Source organism: Apis florea, unplaced genomic scaffold (assembly GCF_048593485.1).
Source record: "Apis florea isolate Af1SG1 unplaced genomic scaffold, ASM4859348v1 contig_3078_pilon, whole genome shotgun sequence".
Lineage (NCBI taxonomy): Eukaryota > Metazoa > Arthropoda > Insecta > Hymenoptera > Apidae > Apis > Apis florea.
In genome coordinates this window covers 1,115,613-1,137,043 of record NW_028256702.1, presented here as the reverse complement: position 1 = coordinate 1,137,043, position 21,431 = coordinate 1,115,613, and the positions used below count along the sequence as shown (strand labels likewise).

Sequence of the window (21,431 nt, the reverse complement as noted above, 5' to 3'; positions counted from 1 at the left end):
ATTTTATGTTCATTCATATGAATTAATAATTAAATTATTATAATACAAATTATATTATAATACAAACAAAATTATATATATAAATAGAATTATTTTTTTATTATAATTAAGAATCAGTATATTTCTCCATGTATTTGTCACATATCATTGTATATATAAACAATTATACATATAAAGTGAATTAATTTAAGGAAAATTGAAAAAAAAGAGTATCTAAATATTTAAAAAACATAAAAGTATTTTGTATCATTGAATTAGTATTGCAGTAACTAATTTTTTATAACAATAACATTATTTTTATAACGCTATTTGTTTTTTAATTCTATTGACATGTATTTCTTATAATGTAGAAAATATAATGTAAAATAATTTAATATTTATGCTTATGCCTATATTTGCGTGGTGATGGAGAAGGAGGACTATTAGCTCTATGTTTTGAAGTACGTGGTGGAGGTGGTGGTGACAATGATGGTGATCTACCCCTTCTTTTTCTGTCATTTCTTTCATTAGTAGGCGATCTACGAGATACTCTGGATGAAAAGGAAGGCGAAGGTGTTCGTCGAATACGTGGTGGTGATGGTGTCACTGGTACCCGTTTTTTATATGGTGATCGTGATCTACGTTTACCTCGCGGTGATCTACTACGTGATCTGAAATTTATTTTGTAAATATATTATAATAATAAATAGTATTTTTTGTAATATCTATGTTTAAAATTTATAGACTAACATTTTATAATAATCTATTAGTTTTTTTAATTATTTTACAAATTATAATCTATAAACTCATTGTCATTGTAATATTTGAGTTATTTCTGATAATTTCATAAAAATAATATTTAAGTATATTTAAGTAAATACACATTAATGTTAATAATTAACGTTAATAATATTGAGTATTTTTTTTCAATTTTAATTATTTTATATTTTTTTAAATTACAACATGTTTAATTTTATATTCTTATAATATATAATATAATAAATTAAAATAGTATAATGAAACAAATTTAATGATATAATATATTATTATATGATTTTAAAATTTTATAATTTGTATCTGAAGTATCATTTTAAATTATAAAATTATAAAAATTACTTAATAATATAATATAATAATGTAAATATAAAATATTCAAATATAAACATAAAATTTCATTAAAATATATATAAATCGGAAGAAATACTTTATTGCAAAAGATGGAATGTTAATAATCTTTATGAATGTTTTAAAGACGTTTCTAAGGCATTTTTATGATTAAATAAATCGAACGATGTTATGATGTTTTATAAATAATTATTTTTACAATATAATATTATATAAATATGATATATAATTACATATATAATTTATATATAATTATTACATAAAATTATTATATAATTTTTATTATGTTATTATAATAATTATATAATAAAAATTATATATAATATATATAATAATAATATATATTTATAATTTTTATAATATTAAGATTATAATTCTATTCAGTAAATTTAAACAATTTACTGCACAATAAGATTTAACTCTTTTTTAACATTTTGAGAATTATTGTTATTTATATATACGTTTCTTTAAAAGCAGGTGGAAGAATTTTACTATTGATACTATATTTTATTATACTATAAAAATATAGTACCAAAATGTTAAAAATGATTTTTAACATAAGACATTTAAAACATTTGATATTTGTAACCAAACGTCTTTAAAACAAAGTCTGTAATGAGATATAAAGAATATTATTTTAAAATATTGAAATCCATGAGTTTAAAAAAATAATATTATATAATATTATATATGTATATAATTATATACTTAAAAAATAATAATTATTATTAAAAATATTTACCTATATCTATTACTTTTAGAAGATGGGCTTGTTGAATTTCGTCTTCGATCTCTATAATGGCTTGGAGATTCTGGAGTTGTGCTTCGCTTTTTTTCTCTTCGTCGTTCATCATCACGTTCTTCACTTTTTACATCTTTCATCTCTCTTTCACTCTAATAAAAATAGCTTATGATATAATTTTTTTAGATTTTAAAATTATTATAATAAGAAAATTTTACCTTTCTTATGAGTTTTTTTCTATAATGTTCTACTTGTCCTTGAATTGTCATACCAGATTTTAATGTTCTTCTACCACTTTCTAATTCATCTTGATATTGCATTATTTTAACTTCAATTTCACGTAGTCGACTTCGTCTTTCTTCATTATAATCCCTACCACTATCAAATTAAATAATATTCTAATTAATAATTATTTTTATCAATTTTTATCAATTTTTAAGATTTCAAGTTAAAAAATGAAATATATAAAGATTTTATATATTTCTTTGATTTAATTAATGTTGAAAAGATAAGTATGAATATTTATATACCTAGAATCCATACTAGTATCTTGAGAATTCGAATCATCATTTTGACCTAATTCTTCCCATTTGCTAGTCGTCATGGCTTGTGCTTCAACCTAATATAACAAAATGAACTATTTTATAAAACAAAGAAAAATACAGAAGAAAATACATATAATATTGTTAAAGAAATTAATTTATTTTTGTTTAAAACTATTAGAATTTATATTTTTTTTTATTGTCATTAATAACTATAACTTGAATCTAATTCAACTTTAAAGATTGTAATTTTTTCTTGTAAAATAATTATCTTAACCTGATCAGGATCAACAGTTTCCCAACGAGATGGTACAAATCCTGCAGGAATCGATGGTTTTTTATCATCTTCTTTACTTTGTACATTTGAAGAATCATCTTCATCCATAGGAACACCATCGATATCTTCATCCACTGAAAATAATAAAACATATAATATATAATATTATAAAAAAAACAATAAATATATAAAAATATATATATAAATATAGAGTATCATGTTGGATTTAACTGTAACTATCAAATATATAAATATGCTATTTAATAGATTTTGTAAAATGATTAAGAATAAATATGTAAAATATATATATTTAAATATATATATTCTTACTAGGTACACCATCAATGTCATCGTAATTAGTTGTTTGTGGTGTCAAACCATGTTTCATAGCACCTTTAAGAAGAGCTGCACCATCTAATGGTACTCCATCTAAATCTTCCGTACCATCTCCATCTACATCTGATAAAGGCGCTCCATCAATATCTTCATCATTTTCAGGTTCTGGTTCATCTACCTATAAAAATTAAATTACTTTTTATCATTATCTTTTATTTTTATTTTTTTTTCTATGTCTTTTATAAAAGGATTAAATTTACTAAAACAAGCCCGAGGAAAGTATTCTGTAATTTAACAAGAAAATCTCGTGGATAAACTGCCCAATCTTCCCATGCTCTAAACATTCTCATTACACGAACTTTAAATCCTTCTGCTTTTAATCTACTATCAAATTGTTTATAAGCTTGATGAACTTCATTAAATATATCCAAAAGTCGTGTTTCAAATCTGCATTAGAAATACATTTATTAATAAATATTTAAAAATCAATGGAATTTATATTAATTATATATTTAATAGTTAATAAATATATAATAAATAATATATCACATAATTTTATTATTTAAGTTTGTTATATCTAATCTAACTTACGCTTTGCGATAAATTGTAGCATTATTTACTTTTACACCACAGTTATGTAATATATCGGATATAAGATATAATCTTGCAATTTTTTTATTAACAGGAGTTTGTAATATTGATAATGATTCTGAAATACAATCACAAATTTCTTCTGCTGCTTCAGCATGTTCTATACAAAATACCATTGCTTCTGCAACTTTTATTCTTTCAGGTGATATGTTTCGTAATAAATCTTCTAATCGATCTCGTTGGCTATAAGTGTAAATCAGTTTTAATGTCATAAAAATAATTTTTATATTAATAAATAAAAGATTAATAAAAATATAATATAAATATAATAGTTATTTATACCTGTTTGATAAACTACCCCTTCTAGGTTCTTGTCTTTCTTCCATTTCAATCAATTCATCAGGCATTCCTTGCGTCCATGGATTAATAGGAGGTGGTCTCCACACACTTCCACCTTTAAACATTCTAAAATCTTCAGTGCGCCATTCTTTTTGTCCATCTCCTTGTAATATAGAATATAATTTCCATCGATAATAAATATGTGCTGGAGAATAATTTTCAAATAAAAATCTACAATTAAAAAATTATTATTTAAATATAATATATTAGAAACATTTTATAATTACATGATATATACAAACCTAAACATTGGATTGTTTAATTCTCTATTCATGATCATTGCTTCAAACATAGGACCTTCTCGAATTACAAATTCTACCATTCTATGTATTAACATAACTAAATTCCTATAAAATAAAATTTTATTTTTAATTTTTATAAACCAAGTATAGTATATTATCTAATAATAATCAACATGTTTAACATTTATATTTAATTAATAAAAATGAAAATGTACCTTTCTGTAGGAATAACCACTTTGACAACTGCATTTTGTAAAACCTATGATAATATTCATTACAGTGCAGCAGTTAATCGAATATTTCAGTCCAAATTGATTCATCCCAAGCATAATTATCATCAATTCAGTATAATGTAATTTGTAACAGATAAATTATAATAAATTTTAAAATATTTATGTATATATATAAATTATTTATATATATAATAAATAATATATATTATATATTTTTATATTTATTTATATTAATGTTAAATTGATAAATATTAATGGAGATCAATATTTAAAAGTAATAATATTTAATTAATAAAACATTATCATAAAATAATTATTAATTATTTATCTTTAAACTAATAATAAAAATTAAGAATAAATAAAAAAGAAAATATTATTATTACTATTAGATAATGAATTAATATTTTTTTATAGAAAAAACAAAATGAAAATAACATTAAAAATGATCTAAATTCCAATTTTTTGAATTCTGTAATAATATATTTGATTATTGCATTATTTTTGTATGTTTATAAATTTTGAGAACATAAAAAAGCAATATATTTATATGGAAAATAATATATACGAATGCAATTGTTTCTTGATATTATTACAGATAAAAATTATAAATAAATTTTTTGATTATATAACTTTAAAATAAAAAATTAGTAAATATTAAAAATTCAATAATATAATTGTGAATATATTATTATATTTATAAGAATTAGAAAAAAAAATAAATCTTTTTTTTTTTCAAATTTTTTTAATATTCTATTTTAAAAGTTCAATATTAATAAAAATAAAAGTAATCATACTCTAAAATAAATATAAAAAATAAAGTCTTTACAGTTGTCAATATTTTTTAATTTAAATGTATTGCCTTTATACTTCTAGTAAGATTAGTAATAAAATATAATCTCTAAGATTAGTAATAAAATATATATATCTATAACTTTCTTAAATATTTTAATTTGTTTGATTAATTTCATCATTGCATTTGATTAATTTCATCAACAACAGCTTATTAAATTATTGAGAAATCTTTCATGTTTTTTAATTTTATTTTTAAATAATATATATAATATATAATAATATGATAATAATCTTATATATGGAATATTTAATAACATTCAAATTATTTTCAAATAATAATGATAATTTTTATTCAATTAATATATTTTCTATATTAATTTTTTAAACTATATATAATATACAAAAAAAAATTATATTTTATTCTATTTTAAAAGTTCAATTTTAATTTCAAATAAAATAAATAAAATGTATTTCATTTTAAATATTATTTTGTTTAATATGAATTATTTTAAATATTAATATCAACTTTAAATAAAATATTTGTGAAATTATAATATATATTTCTGCATAAAATTTAATTTTTTTATCAATATAAAGAAAATTACCTTTTCAAAATTTTCTTTTTCCTGAGGATCTGCTGTTTGAAGATTACGAATACGAGGTATCTATAATCAAATTTATAAAATTATAGAAGTTTATATCTATTTGTTATATATTTCTATTATGATAATAATAATATATGTAATATATAATATTATTGTGATTATGTATTATGTATTATAGTAATTATTTATCATTTATATAATATTAATAAGATATATTTATAAATATTAATAATTATATAATATAGTATTCTTAATTCATTTAATAATAAAATATATGAAAAAGATCAAAATGAAAAATAATTATAATTAACAACACAATTAAAGATTCAACTTTATAAGATTATTAAATTAGATATAAACATGACTTTAAAATATTTAAAGAAATAGACTTTATAGCAATTGAATAGTATTATAAATCTTTTATTAATACTATATTTATACTAATTATTGTATTTTTTTAATTTTTTTAATTTCTATATATTTTATATATATTATTTTCATAAATTTTAACTTCATGTACCTTATGTCTATCACGGCGATGCGGTTGAGCATTAAATGGAAGACCAGATGGAGGTGGTGGTTGTGTAATTTCCATTAAAGCAGGTGGAATATAAATGGGGTAAGGTGGAATTGGAACACTTTTTCCCCAGCCCAATTTCATTTCATACTGCATTATATCACGACCTAATTTATATTATAATGTTATATATATAGAATGTTCATAAAATATTATTTGTATCTAACATTTTTTTTGTAAATAGTAAATTTGTAAGAAAAATAAAAAAAAATAAATTTTACTATTTTCTTATATATAAGATTATAATTAGAGTAGATATTTTATTATTATTTTTACAATAAAACTATGAATGTTTTTCAAGTTATATCATAAATAATTATTATTAATAATATTACATGAAACTGAAATAAATTATTATATTATTGAAATAAATTCAATTTCTAATATTTTTTTATTTAACTTATTTAAGTAACTTTAAATAAACAACTTTTATTTAACTTATTTAAATAATATTCAAAGATATTAATATACAAAAACATAATAAATTATATGATTTAAAATTTTGTATATCCAATAATAAATGTTATAAAATTTTCAAAATATTTACTTAATTTTTATATATTTAATATAGTTATAATATTTTATTTTTAATTTTATATATTATATATTAATATTATATATTTGTAATTTTATATGTTTTAATTTCTCATACACATTACACATTATTGATTTTGTCTTAATAATATGTTTTCATATAATATGATATAATAAAAATTATAAATAAAATTGTAGTCTCATATTATATGAAATCATGACAAATGAAAATATTTTTAGAAAATATTTTAATTTGAATTTTGGAAAACTTTTTGTATAAAAAACAAAATTAAAAATAATATTTTCTTGTTTTTTATATGTTAAAATTTTATATATTAAATATATAAATAAAATTTATATATTAAATATATAATATAGATAATAGGATAAAAAAAGTATTCTGTATAAGTTTTATAATATGATTAATTTCTCTCACCATTCAGATTTTTTAATGCTCGTTCTCCGTCTTTACGACTCATAAATGCAACAAACCCACAATTTCTTTGTCTGGCTTTTTCTTCATCACTGCGTGGCCACATAATTTTAATACTAGCTAATGGACCATATTTGCCAAATATTTCCATCAATTGTTGTTCTGTAATCTATTATTATTTACAAGAATAAAAAGAATTCTACATAAAAATTATAAAATTATATTTAAATTTGATCTTGTACCTTTGGATTTAAATTTCCTAAATATAGATTAGTAGTGTTAGGATCTCCATTGTCAAATGATCCATCTACAAAAAAGAATGTTTCTATATTTTTTATACAATTTTTACATTAAAAAAGCACATAAAGGAAATTCTAGAAATGGGTATTGTTTACCCTCATAAATCAGGGCTAGGAGACGTGGATCATCAATAAGGTTATGTAGATTATTTTTTCGTGAATCAGGATATGAGGAAGTACAACCTAATGTATTTTAATAACAAATTTAAATTATTAATATAAAGAAAGAAATATTTATTTACACTATAATTTTTATTATAAAATAAAAGAGTGTAAATTTTTATTATATTTATTTATAAAAAATTTATGAATGTTATTATAATTAAATTATGATAAAATATATCAATATTAAATTACCTTCAACACATTTTAAAGCTGCCAACATTGGATCTTCTGATTGGGTAGAAATAACATTTTTCACTACACCTTTATATTTATGTCTTTCTTCTCGTTCTTCTTGTATCATTTTTAATTCCTCTTTGAATAATTCAAGATTACTCTTCTTTTTTTCACCTTCTTTTTTCTTTTTGCCTAATCTGTCTAATTTTCTTTCATTAGATCCTAATAATCTTGCATATTCTTGTGCTTGTTCAGCTGATGATCTGCTATCAACAAGCTCTGATATTTTTGATTGTGGCTTATAAAGTTTTCCTTTTTCTCTTGTATCTTCCTCTATCAAATAAATTCATTCACATTTTATATAAAAATAAGATATTGATTCAATTTAAATTACAAATTACTTATACATGTTTTTTAAAAAAATATTTCAGTGATATTTTTTATTTGATTGATAACTGATTTAATTTTGAAAATTTTTAATTGTTATAATATATATATTTTATAATTAAAAATTATTTAATTATAGATATAAGTATTTAGTTACAGTTAAAATAGATACTTACGTCGTTTGCCTGCATCATATGTTCCTGCTTTTACCCAAACCTTGCTAGTTGTTTTATTAGACGTTTCTTGAAAAGTTGCTACAAATTCTTCAAATGCCTATATATATCATAAATAATATCATAAATATATGTGGATTTATACATTTAACATACATAATATTTATAATGTTTATGATAATAAAAATAAATTAAATATTAATAAATTAATAAATTAAACATTACATACTTGAGCTGCAGCTTGTTCTTGTTCTTTTTTACGTTGTTCTTCTAATTCTTTTTTACTTAATGGTCTTTTACCCATTGTGCCAATAGAAAATGCTTTAAGTTTTTGTTCTGCTATTTGCTACACATTTTAAGTAACCATTATTTAAAACAATTATCATAGAATTGTAAAATATAAGATAAATTTATGATAATTTATCTTTACTAAGATAAAGATAAATTTATTTAGTTTTACCTTCATAATAGCTTTATCTGCCATTTGTAAATAATTTAACCTAGAACATTGACAATTTATAATTCTAGTAAATAATAATGATTTAAAAATTCTAAAAACTATTAAACATATACTATTTACTTTTAAATAAGGAAATTTTTGATAAATTTAATGAAAAAATTTATAATTAAATTTATAAAATTTTATACTATTCAGAAAATATTAAGAATTGTTATTAGTAAGAAATATCTATACCTTGTACCAGTCCTTGAAAAATATTTTTAAAAGTTTTTATAATTCATTATCACATATAGTTTACTGTTATACTTCCAAAAATATATGTATTTTAGGACATTTTATATTAAAGAATTAAATAATTATAATTTACATACATATCCTTTCTCACAGTTTGATAACTATATGATATATGAATGATCATATATAATAAAGATAGAAGATATGCTATCACTATTTGTTTTACTTTTGAAATCATATAATAAAATAATCTACTACAGGTTATAATTAAATGATATCTATTTTAAAGTATTTTATTTTAAAATTAACTAATTAATAATTTAAATATTTATGATATATATATTAATATATTATTTATATTATATTAAATAAAAATATTTTATATAATTTAATACATACATATTAATAATTTATATTTTTTACAAACTATATTAAATTTGCATAATTAAAAATATCCGCTAAAAACACATTTTGAAAGTTTCACATGTAATAATTTAATTGTTAATTTGTTGATATCATTTTAATAATTTTTCATTAAAGAGACTTTCCCATCTAGTAAAATATTTTAGTTAAAGTAATTCAAGAGCCCCCTGTAAATATCATAGTAAATACAAATGAAAGAAAATTAAATATGGCGGATATTTTGTTTGTGTGTAGTGATTATGTTCTATTATCTTGTTTAATTAACTTTCCGATATAACTATACGTATTGCTTGTGGAACTCTTCAGAGTTCAAGAAAGAATGAATGCCACAAGTCTTTACGTATCAACGTGTCGGTTAGTTTTACAAGCGGATGCTGATGATCCAAATTCATGGACAGATTTATATAGGCTAGTTCCATATTTGCGACAAAGTTTAAGTTGTACTGTGTGTTCAAATTTGTTAATTGAACCTCATACACCAACTGAAACTAATTGTCAACATCATGTGTGTCGTGGGTGTAGAGGTGGACGTAAGAAATTGAAACCTTCGTGTGGTTGGTGCAAAGATTATGACAAATATATTGAAAATGTTCAATTACGAATATTGTTACAGTGTTATAAAAAGTTATGTGAATATTTGACAAATACAAACATTTATCGAAGTTTAATACTTTCAGTGTCCTCTAATAAAACAGGTAATAATGCATCAGCTATTGGTGCTAGTAGCCTCATGGAACTTATACAAGAGGGTTCTGGGTTTAAAGATGAATTTAAAAGTACTGCTGGCTTGTCAAAGTCTGCATATAGTATTTTACCATGTGTTTATACAAGTACTACCTCAACTCAAACTCAAGGAAATACTATACAAAATTCTGAAGCAGTGTCACAAACTATATCTGGTATAGTATATAATATTTACTATAGCTATAAATTTATTGATCATATTATATTTTTTAATATATAATTAGAAAATTAGAATTAGAAAAAAGAAATAAATAATTTAAAAAAAAATTTATTTAAAAATATTTAAAAATATACATGTATATATTAAGATAAAAAAAATAATGTTTTATTATATATATTATTTTTTAATATTTTTTAATAATTTTTTAATATCTTATATTTTTCTATTACTTTTATTTATTTTTTATATATTTTTATAGTACGTAAATGAATTAATATTAAAATTTTATAAATGTTCAAATTTCAAATTTTTCAATCTAAATAATCTGTAATATATTTATATCTTATAAGTAAAAAAAAATATAAAAGAAAAGAAAAATATTATGTAAACATAAATTAATTGAAATTTTATGAATTAAATATAAATATATAATAAATATACAATAATATACAATATAAAATATAATATAAAATATAAAAATATTATAAAATATAAAATATACAAATATAAAAATATAAAGGGACATTTAACTTCTAAAATAGATTTTTATCTATGGGAAATTTAAAAAAAAAAATTATATATAACATATATATAATACAATGATATTATAAATTAATGTTCATTCAATAATTAGAATGAATTTTATAAACTATTGAATAAAATTTTCTACTTCTTAGCCTTATGCTACTAGTCTTATATTTATGGATAAATAGAAATGATCATTTTTGGAACATTATAATAATAGATAATAATTATATTGATTGTCAACATATTCTTATTTATATATATATATGATAGATACTAATTATAACAATATATTATTATATGTATATATAATTTCTTTTATATTTCATATTTTTATTAAAAATTTTTTTAATAAGGCTTTAAAAGATTAAAGTTTACATAATATTTGTTTTCTTATATCTATCAAATATATTGAGAATATTTAGATATAAGAAATACTTGAAATACTCTATAAAAAAATTATGTAATATATATATATTTTTTTTCATAATTCATTTTTATCTAGCTATTATTAATTTTTTGTAAATATATAATTATTATTATTATTTATTTATTATTATTATATCTTAACTAATAATAACTAATAAACAACAATATTTAAAAAAAAAACTTACAATTTAATTTTTTTCATATTTTCTATTAAAAGTAAATATAAATAATATAAATGATTATTTTTAAATAAAATGTATCAATTTAAAAAATAATGTAAAAAAATTTGCTTCTAACATTATAATATGTAATTGTAAAATCAAAATATATAAAATTTATTAATAGATAAATAATTATTATAATTGAAATAAAATTGCAATTATAAAAATAATCATATAATTAGATACATATAAAAAAATAAGATATTATATAAAATTTAAATATTTTATTAAAATAATATGTATTAATAAATATACATAAATCTCTTAATATCGGAAAAAGAATTGGTTAAATTTGTGCTAATAAGATTAAGATTTGAAAAAGTTATTTAATATCTGCTTTTACTAAGTATATTTCAAGTATTTAATTTTATTATATTATATTAAACTATAATCATTCACACTTTTATTCTAATTTTATTTTACTGCAAAAAATAATAAAAGATGCACATTATATTTTTTTACATAAATTTATATAAAAATTATTAATTATGAAATTAATATATTTTAATAATACATTTTTGTAATTTTTATTGCAAATTTTATTTAATTTTTTATTATTTATCTTTTTATTATGTTTGGATATTTATATATTTTTTTTTAAAAATTAAAAATTATTTTTATATTATTTATTTATTATTTATAGAGGATAAATTACATAATTTATATATTTTAAATAATATAGAATACATTATATATAAAAATTTCTTATAAAAGTTTCATAATAAAATAATAGAAATTTCTTCATAAGAAATTATTTGAATTTGAATTATTGCTGAAACAGTTTCTCTATATAATATTTATTAAATAATTTGCAATATATCAAAATCTTGAATCTTTTAAATAGAATTTATATTGTCTTATATAAAAATTTAAAAAAAGAATGAATTTTATAAGATTAATTTCTTTAAAATTTAATAATTAATAAGATATTTGCAAAAATTATTTATAGTATTATTATTTATCATTATGATAAATAATTATATAATTAATATTATTTATTATATTATGATAAATATTTAAAATATATTTTATATGTGATACTTATTAATAAAATATTATGTAATTATTAAAAAAAAAAATTAAAATCAAAATTGTATGATATAAATGTGGATAATTTCTGTTCTTATTATTTATAAATATATGAAAGCTAATAAATATCATTTTAAATATTTAAATAAATACTGTAAGGTAAGTAATAATATCATGAATAATATTTTTATAAACATTTAACCAATTATTAGTTTTAAAATATATTAAATTTAATATAAAATTAGCATTTTTAATTATTTAATTTTTATATTAAAACTTTTTTATGAAACACATATTTCAGAAATTATTTGAGGTGGATAACATATGTGATTCATATATTATATAATTTATTTGCATATTGATCATGTTAATAAATGAAAAAAGAAAAAAATAATTAACCAATTTTATTGTATAAAATTTATTTATATATTGCATAGAATCTCCTGCCATACGTACTGTATCAAATGGGTCTTCAATATATTCTGTGATGTATGCTGGATCTGGTAACAAAATAACAATAAAACGGAAAGCAGCAGCTGCAGATGATACAGAAGTAGGACAACAGGATATGGATGGAAGTCCACACAGCTCTGTAGGAGGGGTAAAATGTATTCCATCTTCCCACCTTAAATATGGGACCCCTTCTCAGAAAAAATCTTCAAAGGGCAGCAAAGTAATTTCAATAGATATTCGGTTAATCTTATGCCTTACAGGAAGTTTACATTGCACTATAACTTTTATTTAAATGCTAAATGATGTCCATCCTCGTTAATATTACTTGTAAGGTACAATCATATTTCTAGATTTGCATAACACTTAACGTAGATCATATTTAATTAACATTTTTTAATATCTTTCAATACTAACACTACTAGATCTAAATAATTTGAATATATATTTTGCTAGGTCCCATACCAAGATTAATGCAGATATATTATCAACTTTATATTATATTATACTTTTATTTACATATTAAATATTTTACTTATTTCTGCATTAATCTATAATCTTCATTTTATTTAAATTTTTTATAATAGTTAAAAGTAAAAAAATATTTTACTTCAAACAGTCATCAGCTTTTAAAAAACCAAGGTCAAGTTCTGCTCGAAGTAAAAGAAAAGGATGTAGATGTGGTAACGCTACAGCAATACCTGGGAAATTAACATGTTGTGGTCAACGTTGTCCTTGTTATGTTGAAAGTAAACCTTGTGTTGAATGTAGATGCAGAGGTTGTAGAAATCCTCATACAGCAGATGGTTTAAAGGTAGATTTTATGGAATTATAATTAACTCTTTGTAAAAAATTAATACATATATGTATTAATACATATGAGTTAGAAGATAAATAAATATAATTGATAACTCATATATATATTCTGCAAAATGATAAATTATAAATTATCATCGTAATAATAATTTATTTCTATATACATTTTGAAATTGCAATATTTATCTTTAAATTTCTTTTTTTATAAAATTAAATTTATAAATTATAATTTTATAATTTTCCAAATTTTTTTTGATATGCAATGTAATTTATATTGTATTTTAGATTCGACCACATATACCTGAATTACATAACTTACAATTACAATTATCAACTTCTTTGGATTGTGATGCATTAAATTCAGATCCTTTAGGATCAGTATCACAATGCCTCTCAACTTCTCCAACAACAATTCAAGTATTAAATGTTTATTCAACTCCGAGATTAGATATTGATAATGTACCACAAAATCTACCTGCTGCCTTGTTAGTAGGAGAAGATGCTATGATAAGTACTGAAAGTGAAGCTGAAGACAGTGATATACAAATTGATGTGTGACAATTCAAGTGACATTGCCAGATGTCATATATGATATAATAAGGTATGTTACAAAAAACATACTAATGTTGCAATTAATTTTTTAAATAAGACAGAATTTAAATTAAAATTTATATATATAAATCAATAATATTATTTTTTTTCTAAGTAAATTATTAAAATTAGATTTACAAAACTTTCTTAAACACAGGATATTAATATATTTATGTGATATTTTGTTTGATTTTAAATCAAAACAAATATAAAAATTAATCTCATTTACATGTTTAATGCATATTAATTTTTTATATAAATTTATAACTTAATAAATCTTAATCAATATTTTTATTTTATTATTATATTTTTATATATTAAATATTTTTATTTGATCTTTAGAAATTTTATACTTTTCAAAGATGTACTCTCATATAATACTCAATGTCTCATATTAATACTTTATATATATTTATGTATAATATTAAATATATAATATTTATATTAAAATTATGAATACATACTTTGTTATAAATCATAAAAGTTAAAATAGATTTCTTTAAAATATTAATATTTTTATATTTAAAAAGTTATATTAATGATGAAGAATAATATTATTTTTAAAATAAATAGTTTGGAAAATAATAATAAAAATTTTATAAATATAAATAAAATAATTACAAATTCAAAAAAATTATATTTTATTATTAATAAATTGTTTTGATAATATAATTTATTATAATTTTTTATTTTAAAATCATTGATTTTAATATTATAATTAAAAGAAAATGTCACATAGCTAATTTCTTAATTAGATTTAAATCATCAATTAAGATTATTTATAAAATTATTAATTAGATATTTCTCATATTTTACTCTAAATTCTTTAAATGGTTTAAAATTAATAATTTATTATTTAAGATTTGAGTTTGATCCTATTCAAAAAAATGTTAATTGCAACTATTATTTACAAAATGATATACATTGTATAATATTTAAAATAACATAAAATTAATAAATATTAAATTTTTAAATTTCAGAATAATCTATTCATCACTGAAATGACAAATGATGATTTATAATCAACAGTTACACTGATAAATAGCAAATATATTTTTATCGTTCATAAATAATCTGTGTATCGTGAAATTTTAGAAAATTTAGAATATTAAGTCTCTTGTAAGTATAAATAAATTTATTTCTAATGTAAAATGAAAATATTTTGTAATTTTTTAATATTGACATAATTCATAATTTTTAATGTAATTTTTTATGTTTTATGTTTTCATTTTCACTTAATATTACATTTCACATCTATAATATATATATATATATATGTAACATATTTTATATGCTTACATATATAATATTATGCTATTGTACAAAAACTATTTTCATGTCAATATGCACATAAAGTTAAAGATTTTTAAAGTATAAGATTTTATAATAATTAAGACTGCTATCAGGTTTACTATTTGGATTAATTCAGAAAAAGTTAAATAATGTCTCAAAAGTATTTATTGGGTGTTATTGGCAATGAATTTTATAATAACTGTTAAATATTTATGAATATATATGATATAGACAAATACGAATATAATACCAATTCTCTTTATTATAAATTAAGATAATAATATCAAGTTAAGAATGATTGGAAGAAAATTGGTTTAATATATTTTATAAAAATACTAAAAATTTAAGAGTTTAAAAACATCAAATGTTCTTATAGTATAAAATTTGTATGATAGGTGATGTATTAATATGATATGAATGAGATATAATTGAAATAAAAAAAATAAACGATTATTTTCAAAAATAATAGAAAAAAAATTATTAGTTGATAAATGTAAAAATATTGATGGATATATAGTTATAAATTTATGATATAATATTTGTTATTAAAATTTCAATTATGAGATATTATTATTTAAAATAGACATGGACAACTTTATTATGTTTTAAGTTTATGATTTATTGTTTAGTATGATTTTATATAAATTTCATTAATATATTCTAACAACATAATCTAAATTTAATTTATTTTTCTCTTCATAATAATCTTTTAATGTATCAGTAGTGCAATACTATTTTTTTTTTTTAATTATGTAATATTTGAATCTCAGTAATAGCAAATGAACAAAGTAAATAACAATTACATTGCAGTCTCATTAAATTTAATTCATCTTGTGATTTTTTTTTTATTTTGAAAAATTAAAACACATTTTAATAAATAATAAAATTTTGACATCATCAAAACCATCAAGGAGATTCAAATTTAATTATAAAAGATTTCACGTGATTGCAAGAAATATTCCCAAAATACATTTGAGACATATAAGCAATAAGATTATTATATCAATAAGATTTATATAAATTTCATCCAGATTTTTTTTTTAATATTTTATATATCTTTATACATATTAATCAAAAGCTCGATCAGTTTGGATTTCATTGATCCAAATATTTACTATTGAAATATTTTATTACATGTTAATTTTTTTAGTACAAATATATATTTCTTAAAACAATAGTTTTTAAAACTTTTATATATATATTTTTCTTTAATTTATATATTTTCATTTAAAAATAATTCTTTGAACGAATTTTTTCTTTTATGTAATTGTATTATATTGCGCGTATTTGAATTATTATTTAATATTTTCAAAAATAAATATCCAAAATTAAGTGTTGTATAAATCGTTTAATCGCAGAGAGATGCATGTAAGTTCATTCATCAGCATTACATTACAGAAATTGTAAAATTAGAGAAATTATAATTTTTCGATTGCTGAAAATATAATTCGTACAAAAAATGAAGTTATAAGAATTTAATTAGTAAATATGTAATTCGATAATAAATTTGTGATTCGTATAACGAGTATACTGTTGTTTATATATTTGTTAATCATCTATATAAAAATTATATGCTAAAATATACATTAATAGATATTATCATAATTAATAATTGACGAACTTTTTTATTACTAATTCATATAAATACTGAATGATTAAAAATGATGCAAAAAAATATTATAAATAGGATTCAGATGTAGATTTTAAATTTATAAAATTTGATGTCATATTCTAATTGAGAATAAGAGAAGAGAAAAGTTAATTGGGAAAAGAATGATACTATATGATTGTTATATTGTCTACTAGATTTATCAGATAAAGTTCTTTTAATATGTAACGTCATACCTTTACTTAGAAATAATAAAAGAGGAAAAGTTAATTGGGAAGAAAATAATAACATTTTTATTATCATCTATTAAAACATGTGTGTTAACATTTTCATGTGACAATTGTAACGATCATGATTAATGTTTTTAAGTAATTTTATCTTTTTACTATTTCCAAATAAGAGTGTAATGTTACATATTAAAAATCAAAACTTTAGATTTTATAAGTTATATAATTATATAGATATACAATGATAGCAACAGCAACAAATGGCGATCACTTTTTGTGATTGTGGATCATATTTTTTGATTTAATGTATAAACAGAATCTGGAGTATATGAGATATTAAAAAAAAGATTTAGTTTAAGAAAAATATAATTAATCGAGAAATTACATTTATATATTAAATCTGATTCCCATTAATATTTATAAAAATATTTTTTACAATGTTTTTTTTTACAATGATGGCAATATTTTTAATATTTTAATGATAAAAATAAATTCTATTCAAATTTCTTATATCTGGAATATCAAAATAAATAACATCAAAATAAATAAATAATGATGCTATTTTTAAATAAAATCCCAAATGGAGATATATATAAATATGGATTGTTATATTTTCATCATATATATAATATATATATTCAAATATAAAATTCAGATACTATGAAAATATGTTGCATATTGATATAGATTGTTTTTTAAAATATGATAAATAAAAAGAGAAAAGAATAAAAATCTTTTTACTGAAAATAAAAAAAATAACAGATTTATTTTGAAAAAAATTTAATTATTTTGGTAAATAAGTAAATATTAAATATATATTAAAAATAAAAAATGATTTTCTTAAAACAAATTTATTTATAACAGATATCAATTGTTATCTATTATTATAATATTATTTTGAAAGTTTTTTTGATTGATCAAAGAATTAATATAAAAAAATTTGAAAAATTAATCCAAGAAATAAAAAATATTTATTTACTTAACTAATAATGAATGCTATAATATGTTATAAGTTTGTATAAATAATTAATAGATACAATATATTATTGTGATTATGAAGTACATGGATTCCTAATAAAAATAAATAATTGTGTATCATAATATAAAAATCTATATATTCTATAATTCTATAATTTTTTATTATAAATGAAAAGATATAGATCTAAATATACATATATATATGCATTAATCTAAAAATATTAATAGATAAATTAATCATTAATTAATCATTAAATTAATCATCTATTTTTTCTGTAATTTTATGATTTTTTAAAAAAACACATTTTGTAAATGTTCTTCATTTCAATCACATTTTTATAATATTATATAATAAATAATATATCATATTATATAATAACATTTTATATTGAATAATATTGAAAGATTTTATTTTTATGTCTTTATTTTTGAAATAGATAATATGTCTTAATTTAATTATACGTTGAATTTTTTTTTTAGTATTCTAAAATAACATTCAAATGTTTAAAAAAATTGACAAATTCAAGTTGATATTAAATACTAATGTTTTCAGAAAACATATAATAGCCTAAAACTTTTTATTATAGTATTATTAAAATATAGTTATAAAATTATTAAAATATTTTGCTATATTAATAAATATTTAATAAGCGAATTTATTAATCAAGTAAACTCTACTTGTGCAAATAAACCATGGACATTGTTTCTTTTTTTTATTATTTATTTTGACAAATAATATATAGAAGATAAAATTATCTATGTATAAATATGGATCATCAATCATATTTTTTTATTGCATTCATCTCTACAAGATATTAAGATATAAAGTATATATATATATATTATAATAAGGTATGATATATATTTGATATTTTTAGATTATATATATTTATATACATCTTGTTTATAAATAAAATATTTATATATATATAAATATATATAATAAAATACATAATAATATTAAAATAAATTAGATATCATTTGACAACTTGTAAACTATTTTATATCACTAATTTATTTAATATCTAAATAAATTACAATATGTGTACTAAATATTAAAAATATTATTTTGGTTTGCTAGTTGCTATTTCTCGAATCCTTTGAAGTATTTCTTCAGATTGTAAATTTTGTAGAGAAAAAGATCGTTCTACTCCAAATTCTAAAATATATATTTATTTATAAATAAATGAATAATATTAATTTTAAATTTTAATATATACTCAATATTAAAAATATTTATTATAAAATTTACCATATCGTGCATACAAAGCAGGTTCTATTAAAGAACATTCTCTAATTAAAATTGGAAATTGTGGGTTGCTTTTTTTAAGAGATACATATTGTTTTTCAATAAAATCTCTAAAAATAATAATAGGTTAAAATGCAAAATATTTAATTATATTTAAAATAATACATTGATTAGAATTAATACATAAATGTATAAAAAATACTAAATTTTATATAATTAATTTTTTATTACCTGACACCTTGACTAGATTTTGATGTTTGACATAAAAGAATTCGTAATTCTTTTAACTGAGGGCCAAACTTTATTGCAGCCATCTTTAAATATAGCACTGTTCTCAGATCTTAAACCATAATATACTTATAGATAGAGTTCATATATAGAAATTCATGAATGCACGAGTTAAATTGAAGTAATGATAACAGAAAAAATGTGATAAAAGATAATTTAAAATATCCATTTGTAGATAAAAGATAATTTAAAATTATAGATACTACATCGAAAAGTACTAAATAGTACATAAATGAAATTACGTATTTGCTTCTGAATAATTTTTAAATAATTATTAACGATAATAACATGTAAATATGTATAAAAAATCATAAAAAATGACAAAAATTAAAACGTTATATTCTATCTTATTCTTACATAAAAATATTTACTAAAATTATTTTATTTTATAAGTAATAATTATAAATAAATATATTTTTTTAAATATTTATGTATTATTCTTATTCTTATTATTATTTTTAATTAAAATTATAAGATAAAAATTACAAATTAAATATTAAAATTAATATAATATAAAATAAATATAAAAATTAAAATTTAATTTTTTTCGAAATTACAATTTCCAAAACTTACATTATGAATATTATTTAAAATAGAAATAAAATAAAGATTAACAAATAAAATATATATTTTAGGTTAAAAAATGAATAAATTGCATTTTGTAAATATTTATACATTATTTTTTAATAAAAAGAGTAAAAATTCCATCATTATTTTGTTTATATGACACCATATAGATGATTTTATTTTTGTATCAAGATAATTATTTATAAATATACAAAATTTTATTTCGCATATCTTTAATGATTCTAGAGATTAAAACAAATACAAAAGTTGAAATATAAAAAATTGATTAAAATATATATATTAAGTTATAAATAATTTAAACAAGTTTAAGCAAGTTAAATGAAGCGAAATGGAAATAAAGGCAGGATAATTAGGATAAAGATAACAATTTCTGTTTTGCTTGGTCAAACTTCAATTGTTTAAAATTTAATAAATAAACCTAAAACGATATATCAATTTTTGGCTTTTAGAATTGAGTCAAAATTATTTTTATTTAAATATTAATATCTTGTATAACTTACGAGATAAACTTC

General features: G+C 18.2%; 3 protein-coding genes across 7 annotated transcripts; 1 reads left to right on the top strand and 2 right to left on the bottom strand.

Annotated features, from left to right (window-relative positions):
• Positions 1-76: 76 nt before the first annotated feature.
• Positions 77-9,498, bottom strand: LOC100864091 (U2 snRNP-associated SURP motif-containing protein). 2 transcript variants are annotated; one of them, XM_086908487.1, is made up of 21 exons: positions 9,300-9,498; positions 9,066-9,105; positions 8,835-8,951; positions 8,609-8,705; positions 8,064-8,378; positions 7,803-7,889; positions 7,650-7,714; positions 7,411-7,576; positions 6,384-6,547; positions 5,864-5,923; positions 4,449-4,492; positions 4,234-4,338; positions 3,935-4,162; positions 3,593-3,835; positions 3,262-3,448; positions 2,996-3,179; positions 2,666-2,799; positions 2,377-2,465; positions 2,065-2,224; positions 1,847-1,998; positions 77-650 (listed from the first exon to the last, which is right to left on the bottom strand). In XM_086908487.1, exons 2-21 carry the CDS (start codon positions 9,087-9,089, stop codon positions 371-373), a joined length of 2,901 nt encoding a protein of 966 aa, XP_086764613.1. In that variant the 5' UTR covers positions 9,090-9,105; positions 9,300-9,498; the 3' UTR covers positions 77-370. The 2 variants fall into 2 exon arrangements, with proteins under 2 accessions (XP_086764613.1, XP_012346791.2); XM_012491337.3 differs by lacking the exon at positions 7,803-7,889.
• A 372-nt stretch (positions 9,499-9,870) lies between these two features.
• Positions 9,871-15,845, top strand: msl-2 (male-specific lethal 2). Of its 4 annotated transcripts, none has more exons than XR_015292197.1 (6): positions 9,896-10,621; positions 13,268-13,431; positions 13,900-14,094; positions 14,382-14,513; positions 14,590-14,697; positions 15,668-15,845. XR_015292197.1 is itself a non-coding variant. In XM_003697066.4 (5 exons), exons 1-4 carry the CDS (start codon positions 10,042-10,044, stop codon positions 14,652-14,654), a joined length of 1,284 nt encoding a protein of 427 aa, XP_003697114.1. In that variant the 5' UTR covers positions 9,871-10,041; the 3' UTR covers positions 14,655-14,697; positions 15,668-15,845. The 4 variants fall into 4 exon arrangements, 2 of the variants coding, with proteins under 2 accessions (XP_003697114.1, XP_012346803.1); XR_015292196.1 differs by having other exon boundaries at positions 13,268-13,503; XM_003697066.4 differs by having other exon boundaries at positions 9,871-10,621; positions 13,268-13,503; positions 14,382-14,697.
• A 3,946-nt stretch (positions 15,846-19,791) lies between these two features.
• ND-B8 (NADH dehydrogenase (ubiquinone) B8 subunit) lies at positions 19,792-20,607 on the bottom strand. Its single transcript, XM_003697067.4, has 3 exons — positions 20,275-20,607; positions 20,047-20,153; positions 19,792-19,953 (listed from the first exon to the last, which is right to left on the bottom strand). Exons 1-3 carry the CDS (start codon positions 20,355-20,357, stop codon positions 19,859-19,861), a joined length of 285 nt encoding a protein of 94 aa, XP_003697115.3. The 5' UTR covers positions 20,358-20,607; the 3' UTR covers positions 19,792-19,858.
• Between the last annotated feature and the right edge of the window lie 824 nt (positions 20,608-21,431).

What these genes read in the sequence shown, in the direction of transcription:
- LOC100864091 (XM_086908487.1), bottom strand. Translation starts at nt 9,089, where the DNA reads ATGGCAGATAAAGCTATTATGAAG. An exon ending in AAGAACAAGCTGCAGCTCAA is followed by an intron (nt 8,706 to 8,834) that starts GTATGTAATGTT and finishes TGATATATATAG; the next exon opens with GCATTTGAAGAATTTGTAGC. An exon ending in AGCATTAAAAAATCTGAATG is followed by an intron (nt 6,548 to 7,410) that starts GTGAGAGAAATT and finishes AATATAAATTAG; the next exon opens with GTCGTGATATAATGCAGTAT.
- msl-2 (XM_003697066.4), top strand. Translation starts at nt 10,042, where the DNA reads ATGAATGCCACAAGTCTTTACGTATCAACGTGTCGGTTAGTTTTACAA. An exon ending in AATCTTCAAAGGGCAGCAAA is followed by an intron (nt 13,504 to 13,899) that starts GTAATTTCAATA and finishes TACTTCAAACAG; the next exon opens with TCATCAGCTTTTAAAAAACC. An exon ending in ATACAGCAGATGGTTTAAAG is followed by an intron (nt 14,095 to 14,381) that starts GTAGATTTTATG and finishes ATTGTATTTTAG; the next exon opens with ATTCGACCACATATACCTGA.
- ND-B8 (XM_003697067.4), bottom strand. Translation starts at nt 20,357, where the DNA reads ATGGCTGCAATAAAGTTTGGCCCTCAGTTAAAAGAATTACGAATTCTT. An exon ending in AAATCTAGTCAAGGTGTCAG is followed by an intron (nt 20,154 to 20,274) that starts GTAATAAAAAAT and finishes TATTATTTTTAG; the next exon opens with AGATTTTATTGAAAAACAAT. An exon ending in TGCTTTGTATGCACGATATG is followed by an intron (nt 19,954 to 20,046) that starts GTAAATTTTATA and finishes TATATATTTTAG; the next exon opens with AATTTGGAGTAGAACGATCT.